The sequence below is a fragment of the Vanessa tameamea genome, chromosome 29 (genome assembly GCF_037043105.1).
Source record: "Vanessa tameamea isolate UH-Manoa-2023 chromosome 29, ilVanTame1 primary haplotype, whole genome shotgun sequence".
NCBI lineage: Eukaryota > Metazoa > Arthropoda > Insecta > Lepidoptera > Nymphalidae > Vanessa > Vanessa tameamea.
This window is the reverse complement of record NC_087337.1, coordinates 5,263,199-5,275,943: the sequence shown is the minus strand read 5'-3', so window position 1 is coordinate 5,275,943 and position 12,745 is coordinate 5,263,199. Positions and strand designations below refer to the sequence as shown.

Sequence of the window (12,745 nt, the reverse complement as noted above, 5' to 3'; positions counted from 1 at the left end):
TATTTTAATCAATATATTACGCATATTCACAAAAAGAAAAAAACACAAACTTTTTTTAAAAATAGTATTTGTAAATTGTCAGTAACATGCTAAAAATCTTTGGTTTAAGACTAAAAAATAATTATGGCACATCTTAAAACACTAACTGGAAGTCTTTAATTACATTAACAATATTATTATTTTAAAATATGAATTAATAACAATTGAGCTCAATTTGATTTCACATTCTTACAGCTAAGCTAATTTAACAAGAGTACTACACTTTTTTTTTAAAAATTAAGTTCTTATATTTTACAGTTGAGTGAACTGGCTGAAATCACCAAGTAAAGAAAAAGCGTTATGCCCCCTCCGAGCAACCCCAGCCTCTTTTTCTCTTTGCCTCTATTATTATTAGTTTAAAATAACATTTTCAACAACAAGTTATTTTCGTCATTGTTTTAATTCATTCTACAACTAGACGATCAACGACATAGACACAAAAAGGTACATGTATTTAAGTATGCACCTGAGAAGTTCTACATCTTTGATGTAATTAAAAATATTTTTAATTGCACATCCGAACCCACAATAGACTCAAATTGGCTCTCAACAAGTACAGAGAGCTTGATTTGCCAATTCATTTTTAATTTATTATTTCATAGGGTTTCAAAGTAGAGAAAGTGCTGTTAATTTAGTATGTGGAATGAGAACTCATTGATCAATTGACAATTTTCCATTTTGAAGGCACCTCACACCTACCATTGTCCGGACATAGCCTATTAAAAGTGGTAGAACTGTCAAAACCTAAAATTTCTCTTTCCTCTTGTATCCGGAACGTAAACGTGCTTTCATATGTACCAATAAAGTATGCGGCATGTGAACATATAATCTGGTCAATGATAGCTACGCCACCATCTTTAAATGTATCTAACTCCAATTGTGTCGGTAAATAAAGGTGGACCTTAAAACCAATATCACTAAGTTGTTTTTCCAATTCAATTAATTCAGAATTCTGCCCATCGGATGCTATGAAGATATTAACAATATGTGGATTGTAGTTTTTGATAGCATTATCAATTTGTTTTACTGTTCCTCCTATTGAAGGAACATCTTTTTTACGTGATCGAGCGAAATCCTGTCGTCTCCAATGAACGCTCACATAATTATTACAGATTTTATTATTGCAATTGAAGTATTTGTATATGTATTTTTTAGCTCTACTGATGAGATTTTTATTGAATTTCATGCTTTTTCTACAATCCCAAAATGTTTTAGTGCCATATTGATCATGTAGGGGTATTTCACCATGAGCGAACATGACAAACTTATCTGCTGGGTTTAAAGATATCAGTTCCCATAACTTTGATATACGGCCCTGATATTTTACACATATTGTTTTCTTGACAGTTATATTATTATATCCCCAAAGACTTCCATCATAATCACAGTCCCCTCCAATCTCCCATTTATCTCTAAATTCACCGTTTTCGAATGCATCATCATAGTTTTGTAATACATATAAACGATCAATTTTAAAAATATTTGAATCTATTTTCGAAAACACTTCGTGTAATTCCACTACCGGTGCGAATTTTTTTAAAGATTTCACATCGAAAAAGTTACTCCAAGGCATTGGGTAGTCGTTTTGTTTCGCTTTCCAATGGTATAAACTATACCAAGGCGGCAAAATTAATTTCCAATTTTCGTTATGTTGTCTAGCATCCGATAGCATGATTGCAAATCTCATGTAGACATCCCTCCTCAAATTAAACCCTTCCGGTGGGTTTACATCGTATATAATAAACTTTTCATTTAAAAAATCTCTATCACAGGTCTTTTCTTTTAAATCACAGTAACCGTCCTGTTTTTCTGTGCTCGTTAAAATAACACAAAGGAGCAGAAGACTCAGATTGATTATCATTTTTATGGACATGCAAAAGTGAATGAAAACATGTATTATTTATTGATAAGATTCCCTACAAAATTATGTACGAATTTGAAATTAAAAATAAATGTCAAGTATTGTTATCGCTGGCGAATAGGGCATAGGGATGTTATTTCTTGAATAATGACGATTTTTAATATCGGTTTACTAGTGCTAGATCACAAAGTTATAGCTAGATGAGCATGATACAGGTACTCTTTTATTAATTTTAATAATTTCGATTTTATATAAATTATCATTAAAATAAGTTAGATAAGTGCCCTTTGCCTTAAAATTATTGTAAATTATTATATAATATTTCTGTAAAGCGTACTTTAGACATTTCCTTAAACATGTATGTTGCAATAATTTGCATCAATTAATCTACCTGTACCTTCATGTTTGCATATGATTTGAATATATCAAGCAAATATGTTATATTAATAATTCGTGTGCGTTTCGGGACGCCCGATAGAAGTCAAGAGTCCAAAATACGGTTTGTACAAGAGAAAGGGAAGCCAGACAGACCGGCGCCGTAACGCGTTACGCAACAATTACTAAAATAAAAAAGCAAAAAGCAAAAAAACAATTACTTTTAACAGTGTTCCTAATACTCCGCATACAAAGAATAAAAAGGAAAGATTAATCAGAGCAGGGGTTATTGTAAAAAAAAAAAAATCTAGTCTCACCTTTTACCGCACATTTATCTTTATTCATACGAAATATGGAACATAATTTATCTTCACTAAAATAGCAACACCAAAAGACTGATGTCATAGTTGAAAGCAGTCCGGATGAGTATTTTAACAAAAATAAAATAATAAAGATCTCGTATAGTTTATTAATTATTAGCTCTTATTAATAAAAATGGAACTAAATGATGTCATCGTGAATCAACCTGTGGTTATAGACAATGTAAATAATTTACTTGTAACATACATAACGATCGATTTTTGCCGTATTGGCATATCCGTTTTACGTATTTTTCTATAAAAGTGACCTAATAACATTGTTAAAATCTTAATAATCTCTCACGTATAGTTACGTGAATAAATTATACATTAACACATTCTCTTTTTGGTAGTTTTAATGATTAATGACTCATGACTAACGTTAACTGTTGAAATCGAACTTTTTTTATTTTAGTGCTTATATTTCAGGGTTCTGGAGTAATTAAAGCTGGATTTGCTGGTGACCAAATACCAAAATGCAGATTTCCAAACTAGTAAGTATGAGTTTATGCTAATTTCTCATTGTGTTCTATATTTGGGTTAACTTGAATAAAACTTAATAAATTGACATGAATCTCATGTTGTATCGGTATGATATTAATATAATTGCCACGTTGGTCTATTGGCTTGCTTGGAAGTCTGATTCTAAGGCTCTGGGTTCAAATCCCAATTTGGGCAAATAAAAAGCCAAAAGTTGTCTGTTACAACAGTCAGTCTGATCTTTGGTAACATGCCACAGTGTCAAAAATTACAAATAAATTTAGATTTATAATATAATAAGTGGAATATATGACGGTAAACTTATTTCAGTAATATCTTTATATTTCTATTAAAACAATTAATGTGCAATCTGACTGAGACTGTTGTCTGTGCTCAATGCAAATATTACAATCAAATTTTTCAGCATCGGACGTCCAAAACATGTCCGTGTAATGGCGGGCGCGCTAGAGGGGGAGTTGTTTGTAGGTCCTCGTGCAGAGGAACACAGAGGGCTCCTCAGCATAAAATACCCGATGGAACATGGAATTGTTACAGATTGGAATGACATGGAAAGAGTTTGGAATTATATTTATAGTAAAGTAAGTATAAAATAGATTATACTGCATACATTTGTTTTTTTTTTTAATTAAAATAGGTAGGTATACTGGCAGATGTGACATTGTGATTGTTAGAAACATTAATCATTTATAACATCATCAAAGCAAATCCCTATCTATTCATTTTTTTAATGTTAATATACTTTTTTGAACACCACAAACATAAAATACTACTAATATACTGGAAATGTTAAGAAAATATATATGATGATGTTCAATGGGCGTACTTATAATTAGCCATCTCTTCCAGGCAACCCAACTTGGTGCTTGGTAGCTTAGAATTAGGTTACAATTCTACAATGAAGTAGAAACTTTATTACAATGAGTTTCTTAACTTTTAAATTTTTTGTTATGGAAAAGTAGGGCCATCTGACTAGTACTAATCCTTACTAGTAACTTCCTGGGTTCTGATTCCCAACTTACATGTTTATAGATATAGATAGATAGATAGAAGCCCTTTGTAGATGTATGGAATTAGCGTATTGTGTTAAGTATATTCACCAGATACATATAACAAATATTTAGTTCATATTGAATTGGAATTCATTGGATTGTTTATATAAGACTAAATACCAGCTACAACTTGATGGCCCATTAGTTGAACTGTGTGCGTCTTGACCGATGATTGTGGGTTGAAATCCAGGCAAGCAGCACTGAATTTTGTTGTGCTCAATTTGTGTTTATAATTCATCTTGTGCTCAGTGAAAAAAATCATTATGAGGATATTTCCTTGTGTCTAATTTCAACGAAATTCTGCCACAAGTGTATCCACCAACCCACAATGGAAAATTGTGGTGTAATGTGCTCCAAACCTTCTCAAAGGGAGAGGAGGCTTTAACCCAGCAGTGGGACATTTACTGGCTATAACTTGTTATTTTTAATAGTTTCAAGCAATGGAATACAATCGTTAGCTAACTTTTTCTTGCTAATATGTTTATATATAATATATTTTCCAGGATCAACTATCAACATTCTCTGAAGAGCATCCAGTCTTGTTGACAGAGGCACCTCTAAACCCTCGTCGTAACAGGGAAAAGGCGGCCGAAGTCTTCTTCGAAACATTCAATGTACCAGCCCTGTTTCTCTCGATGCAAGCCGTTCTTAGTTTGTAAGTAAATGACTCTTTGCTCACATGACAAATGTACCATCGCTTGGGCCAACGTTGGAAGCAATTTCCTATACATTGTTTCGTTATCCATTAGTGAATATATTTACATATACCCTATTCCAATGGAAGTAGGAAAAAATGTAAACAAACCTTAGATTTACGTATTTCATGCGGGTGCTAATAAATCAGCTATATTGTTCACTACTAAGAGTTTATGATTAATATATCTCTATTTATAATACAACACTGTTGCACTTAACTACTTATTTCCACTTTAATTTTACTTCCAAAATTCCGATAACGGTTTCGTCGACGTTCAAAATGCCTTCTTTTCGCAAATCCATAGTGAATATTATAGATTAATCAATTCAAGGTCAAATGTTGTTTATTTTGTTTTTCTCCTCTTATTCTTGGAATAGAGTATACAACAGAATATGTGACCCAAGCGGGTATTCCCCTAACAATTTCCTTCAACATTTAGCACAGGAGTGCATAACTTCGGCTGAATTGTCTGTGGGGAACCGTTTAAAAGTGTATCCATAATAATCTATTCACGTTTTGATTTATGTTTGAATAGATATGCAACGGGACGTACGACCGGTGTCGTTTTGGACTCCGGGGACGGAGTGACTCACTCGGTGCCCATATACGAGGGTTTCGCGATGCCGCACAGCATCATGAGGGTCGACGTTGCTGGGAGAGACGTGACCAGATATCTGAGGTGAGAGAATTATGTACTTGTTTTATATAAGGCATGAGCCGAGATGGCCCAGTGGTTAGAACGCGTGCATCTTAACCGATGATTTCGGGTTCAAACCCAGGCAGGCACCACTGAATTGTCATGTGCTTAATTTGTGTTTATAATTCATCTCGTGCTCGGCGGTGAAGGAAAACATCGTGAGGAAACCTGCATGTGTCTAATTTCAACGGAATTCTGCCACATGTGTATTCCACCAACCCGCATTGGAGCAGCGTGTTGGAATATGCTCCATACCTTCTCCTCAACGGGAGAGGAGGCCTTAGCCCAGCAGTGGGAAATTTACAGGCTGTTTATGTTTATCTTATGTTTATATAAGGGGCGGTGTGTACCAGTTCAGCAATTGTGGTAGCCATTCTCAGGATTGAGATGTTTTACCGAACCGGTGGTAGATTTTTTCTTCATAATCAATTAAAATCTATATTAGTATATCTTATGCCCTTTTAGACCCAGACTACAGACATATTATTTTATCATAACGTTATCAAATTTAGATCCAATACGTTTTATGTCAAAACGCCAATACAATGGTTTTTTTTTACTTTAATACATAATCCAGAGTCAATATGAGTTGTTAAAACAATTTAAGTTTTAAGTTCCATAATAAAAATTTTAACGTTTTATTGATGACTTTACAGGCTGCTTCTCCGTAAAGAGGGCGTTAATCTGCGGACGTCAGCGGAGCTGGAGATCGTTAAGGCCATCAAGGAGAGGGCCTGCTATCTCTCCCCTAACCCCCTGAAGGAGGAAGCCCTGGACTCTGAGCGGGCCCATTACACGTTACCGGATGGCACTCAGCTGGAGGTAAACCTTGCAAGCTTTGGGGAAACGATCTATCTATCTATCAAAGATAGTCAAACATAGATATACTAATATTATAGTATATCTATGTTTGACTATCGAAAGTAACTCTGTCTGTTACATCTTCATCCTTAAACCGCTGAACCGATTTAAATGAAATTCGCCACGGTGATAGTTTGAGTTCCGGGAAAAGACATAAGCTAATTTTTTAAAGTGCTCCTCGAGGGGTTAAAATTGGGGGTTTGTTTGGTTTGTATGCATTTGGAGGGGAATTGTGTGCTATTGGTAAAGTTTTATCAATTTCGTGCGGGTAAATCCGCAGGTTCGGCTAGTATAACTATATTTATGACATAAATATTTATGTTACTATTTCAACGCTAAAAATTCAGTTAAAGAATGACTTTAAAGATGGCGTCGCTTCAACTCACAAGTCGAAGAAGTAGATATAAACAAACCTTAGATTTATGTATTCCATGCGATTCGCTAATAACTCGGCTATGTTGTGCACTACTGAGAGTTTATGATTAATATATCTCTATTTATAATAAAACACCATTAACACTTAACAGCTTATATCCACTTTAGTTTTATTTCCAAAGTTCCGATAACAGTTTCGTCGACGTTCAAAACACAATTTTACGCAAATCCATAGTGAATATCATAGATAAATCAAGCTCTCGACCAATGACATCTGAACTTTTAATTTAATCTTCGATGGTATCAATTTTTTTATTATTTTTTTAAGTAGCTGAAAAACTTTTTATTATAGATTGGTCCAGCAAGGTTCCGAGCGCCTGAAGTGCTGTTCCGACCTGATCTCATCGGGGAAGAGTGTGAAGGTATGTTACATTTTGATATTATTGTAATTTTGGTTTACTTCAACCAAGCATATCCTAGCTGCCCATAGAGGGGAAAGGGTGCGGCTGAGAATGTTCAAGAGTAAATGAGGATCCAATGCCAGCTTTAGTTCTACTTATTTTTATGTCATAGGTAGGCCAACAGACAAATGGACCACCTAATGGTAAGTGGTCACCACCGCCCATAGACATTGACGCTGTAAGAAAAAATAACCATTCCTTACATCGCCCATGCGCCACCAACCTTGGGAGCTAAGATGTTATGTCCCTTGTGCCTGTAGTTACACTGGCTCACTCGCCCTTCAAACTGGAACACGACTATAATGAGTATTGCTGTTTGTCCATATAATATTTGACGAGTGGGTAGTACATACCCAGACAGGCTTGCACAAAGCCCTGCCACCACGTCCTACTGCTGGATAAAGGCCTCCCCTCCTCCCAAGGCCGATAATAACCAACGAGATGAATTACTAATACCACATAATACCATTCCAGGTCTACATGAAGTGTTGATGTTCGCAATCCAGAAGTCTGATATGGACCTGAGGAAGGTTCTGTACCAGAACATAGTCCTGAGCGGGGGCTCGACGCTGTTCCGGGGCTTCGGTGACCGTTTGCTGGCTGAGATACGCAGGCTCGCACCCAAGGACATGAAGATCAGGGTATTTACATTGTTATTGAGCTATAATTATTAATTATACATCTTGACTTCCGATAAGAAATTCGTTAAAATTCAAAGACGGTTTGCTATCTCGACCAATGATGTCGCGTCGATTCAAGGTCAACTTTATCCATTGGTCCATATTCGAATGTATAAACATAATCAGCCTGTAAATTTCCCACTGCTGGGCTAAGGCCTCCTCTCCCGTTGAGGAGAAGGTATGGAGCATATTCCACCACGCTGCTCCAATGCGGGTTCGTGGAATACACATGTGGCAGAATTTCGTTGAAATTAGACACATGCAGGTTTCCTCACGATGTTTTCCTTCACCGCCGAGCACGAGATGAATTATAAACAAATTAAGCACATGTAAATTCAGTGGTGCCTGCCTGGGTTTGAACCCGAAATCATCGGTTAAGATGCACGCGTTCTAACCACTGGGCCATCTCGGCTCATACTAGGCCATCTCGGCTCATACTGGGCCATCTCGGCTCATTCGAGTGTAGATAACTTGATTTATACCGATACATGACTTGATGACAAGTTTTGTTTAAGCCCATCTGGGTGGGTTGAACTCATCGTACGTTCCACCACCTAACGGCAATACTTAGAATTATTGTGTTCCGATTTGAAGGGTGAGTGAGGCAGTTAACTGCAGGCACAGGCGTCGTAACATCTTTGCATCGGTGATGCAAGGAATGATTCATATTTAATTATTTTTCTTTAAGTATAGTACGACGCAACTTACATGTAGTATCGGCAAAATTCGTTAAACCTTTTAGGACCTTCGTACCTGTTTTCCTCTCTCTGAAATGAATTATTTGTTAAATCGTAACAATTTAGTAAATTGTAATCAAGAATCCTCTTTAATTTTCTGCACGTCTACCATTGGAGCTCTTCAAAATGAGACCGTAGCCGTTTTTGTATGTGCAGCCATCGGGACGATAATCACTGGGACAGAAATCGGTTTACGCTGTTAATATATGTATGCGAAAATGATCTTTACGCTAACGCAATAATTCCTAATGTCATATAACCGAATACATTCGCCAAATTCGCGATTGATGTTTTTTTTTTTTTAATTTGTCTACTTTTAAATTGTGCCGTATTATACCGATGTCTATGGACGAGGGTGACCATCAGGTGACGCATTTGTCAGACCGTCAATATACATGACATCAAAAATAAAAATATGTTAAGAGACATAAAATCAGAAGAAAAATTCTTATATATTTGAATTGGGAATCTTCTCGAGTGTAAACAAAATAATTCTTCAAAGTTTCATCAAAATCGGACGATTAGTTTAACATATAGATATTCGTTTTTATTTACATAATTACTCGCGTTATAAACTTCTTTTCTGAGTTGATACATCCTTGTATTTTTATTACATAGCTTTTTTTTTTTTACTTTTGTATACTTTTAATTAGATAGTTATTTAAATTTTATTTAAATAGTTTTCAAATTAGGTTAAGATGTTGATTGTTTTCTTTTTGTGCATGCTGTGTTCTTCTTTAAGTATTTGTGACCCTTAGAATATAATTTTACTTTGTTATATTATATAATTATAATCAGTGTACACATTGTTGAAGAACCAAATAAAATAAAAAAAAAATTAATATTTCAGATCTCAGCGCCTCAAGAACGTCTCTACTCCACGTGGATAGGAGGCTCGATCCTCGCCTCCCTGGACACGTTCCGGAAGATGTGGGTGTCCAAACGGGAGTACGATGAGGAGGGACACAGGGCTGTTCACCGCAAGACGTTCTAAACTACATCTCGAATGCAAATAATAATACAGCTGTTTTGTTTTGCTGTGACAAAAGTGTAGCTTCTTAATTGCTGAATCAGTTTTGATGAAGTTCATTCCAAATGTAACAAGAGATATGAAGGAGATTTGTTGTGAGGCAATCTCGTCTTACATTGATTAACAGTTGAACGCTTAAATTTATATATAAAGGTGATTTTTTTTCTTTTCTATGTATATATACAAGTTCTTCGATGTTATATTTAATCTGTGCTGGTTTATTTTTGTTATTGATTTCTGCATTGTGTTTCGATTGTGTTGGTTCGACTTTGTATTGTCAGATTATTAGGCATGGGCGATATTTGAATTTTGTGGCATCATGCACCAGGAAGAGATGAAACGAATCTCATATCGAAATCGGTTTAACATTCGCCTCATCTCTTTCTCACGGACGGGTCACCGTGAAGTTAAAGAGAGACAGGAAGAATATTTCATGCGTTTAATGTAATCGTACTTTGAATGCATTGACGTACCAGAACGATATACATAGTTTTATTAGATGTGAAATCGATGGCATCTGATATACCGACAACGTTCGATTTAAGATTCGTTTTGATACATCAGACACATGCGTACAGATTATAAGCGATTCCTTAAAATTTAGTAGACTTTTTTAAGTGGTATGTTTTAAAAGTATCAAATTTTCTGAACGAGCACTGAACGAAGCGAACACTCGTTGAAATTATTCAAACAAATCAAAGTCATAATAATAAATGTGTTCACATTATGTGAACTTCGTTAATTATCGTATATTAATTGTGTAGTATTCTTCAATGGACACTTTGAAGACGCAAGCTAATTTCAAAATTTATTTTTTGACCTATCCGAGTTTGAGCTCAACGGAACAGTTAATTTTGGTATATTTTAAAGGATTATATTTCATGTAAAGCTATCACCGATTTAGATTTTACTGAGAACTAACCGATATAAAACTATTTTCCACCAATAAAAGATAAATTAAACTTCAATTTAGGTATTAATTGCGATTTGCTAATATCTCAGCTATATTGTGTACTTAACGGTTCTTGATTAATATATCTTTGTTTATAATACAACACTATTACACTTAACTACTTGTATCCACTTTAATTTTACTCCCAATGTTTCGTGGACGTTCTAAACGCCATCTTTGCAAATCCGTTTTGCGTCAAAAACATTATTACCAACAGAGTATAACTTAAAAATCAAAATATACTTTATTCAAGTAGGCTTTTACAAGCACTTTTGAATTGTCATTTAACAAAATATTTAAAGTATAGCTACCACCGGTTCGGAATGTAGATTCTACCGAGAAGAACCGGCAAGAAACTCAGTAGTTAATCTTTTTCAACATCATAACCTAACATATTAAAAAATAACCAAAAGTTAAATTCACAGATCAATTATTTGCTTAAGTTGGAATGATACACTTAGAGTAATCTTAATGACAGCTTTCTTTATAATTCTAGGTATTATTATTTATTTTGCATCCTAAAATAACTGAAACTATGAATTATGCATGTAACATGTACTTGTTTTTTAATAAAACTAATTCCGTTTTACATGTTATATAATAATTTATGTGGCAACACGAATATGTACATTATTGTAATTGGTATAACATGCTGTTATGATATTAAACATGCACATTTAGTATATGCATGTTACATGCAAATGCATGCATTAGATTTAAGTGTAAGCGAGCAAGATATAAAGTATTTAATGTTGAGAGATTTTTTTGTATTCCAATAAATTATTTTTAACTCATGTATTCGTTTTATTTAACCAACTTGTATAATTAGTAGAGATGTAGCCGATTATAACTTTGGCTGACTTCCTGACTAACCGAGTCGGTTGTACAGAGACTAGTCGGTCTGTACAACCACAGTCTAAAAAACCATACAGTCGTCCAACGAAGACGTTTAGACAGGGCAATCGTGCGGGGTGTGAGGGGCGAGAGGCGGGAATGCCGAGCCCGAACTGCAAACAAAACAATGTTAGTAGTTCGGGACACATCATTCAGGGCTGACGTGTGTATGTTTTTTTATTTTTTCACATTGTATCAAAGATGTACGGTGTATTTCGTAATATACATGCTGATTTATATTACAATATTCTAACAAACCCTAAGATTAATTAAATAAAAAAAAACACGAGTGGCTAACCTATACTTCTTTATTTGTTTATAATCGAACACAATTACCGTCAGTATATAACTTTAATCAACTACACGAGAATATTGCAATACATAGAGAGTTAATAAGTATTTAAGAATAAATATCACGACCGATACGAACAGACTCGAACCTAATCGACCGACAGACAACCGAACATTAAACCAGTTACTAAGCGCTCTGTCATATTTATGTGATTCCGCTCGGTCCAGGTTGAGGAGGGGGTAGTTCTTGTAAGAATATTATATCAGTATATTGGCCTGTGATAATTACGTCATAAACCAGACGCCATATTGTAACGGTGAGATGATATAAATGACATCGATTTTTTGATTCGAAATTGTTTTCATTGTTATATTAAGTTATAATATTGTTTTAATTATAACATTGCTGACGATGTTGATTTGCAATAAAAAATAAATTTATAAGTATTGTTTACTTGTGACAACTGTCATCCTAACACCGTCTAGAAGTTGTCGGCATTTTCCACGAGATCAAAGGCGTCGTCCTACTGTATTATTTTTTAGATTGTGGTACAACTGTAGTCGGCACTTTTTGTCGAATAGTAGCCGACTAGCCGTCCGAGAGGGTCAATAGGTAGTCATAGAGGTAATTCCTCAAAATCGACATTTATGATTTTTTTTAATATATGTATAAGGAATTTCATTAAATTATTTTTCGTAAATTTAAGTCGTATGTCGTATTGTTAAGTCTGTTGAGAGCTTGCAAGATAAGGACAGATGTGTCAAATATCTGTCAAAATAAAAATGTATACTTATAAAAAAACATGTCCTGACTGATCATCGCCGAGCGTCAACTATTAAAGTTAAGGCGATGAGATTTGGTGAGTAGAACCGTTTTATTGAGCGG

At 34.7% G+C, this 12,745-nt stretch overlaps 2 protein-coding genes across 2 annotated transcripts; one reads left to right on the top strand and one right to left on the bottom strand.

The window, feature by feature from the left end:
* Positions 1-478: 478 nt before the first annotated feature.
* Positions 479-1,976, bottom strand: LOC113399238 (GDP-fucose protein O-fucosyltransferase 2). Its single transcript, XM_026638321.2, has one exon. The coding sequence runs from the start codon at positions 1,910-1,912 to the stop codon at positions 698-700; it is 1,215 nt and encodes a 404-aa protein (XP_026494106.2). The 5' UTR covers positions 1,913-1,976; the 3' UTR covers positions 479-697.
* Positions 1,977-2,646: 670 nt separating this feature from the next.
* LOC113402624 (alpha-centractin) lies at positions 2,647-11,468 on the top strand. Its single transcript, XM_064219720.1, has 9 exons — positions 2,647-2,818; positions 3,064-3,128; positions 3,539-3,713; positions 4,688-4,839; positions 5,417-5,560; positions 6,235-6,400; positions 7,167-7,236; positions 7,750-7,916; positions 9,543-11,468. Exons 1-9 carry the CDS (start codon positions 2,771-2,773, stop codon positions 9,684-9,686), a joined length of 1,131 nt encoding a protein of 376 aa, XP_064075790.1. The 5' UTR covers positions 2,647-2,770; the 3' UTR covers positions 9,687-11,468.
* The last annotated feature ends 1,277 nt before the right edge of the window (positions 11,469-12,745 follow it).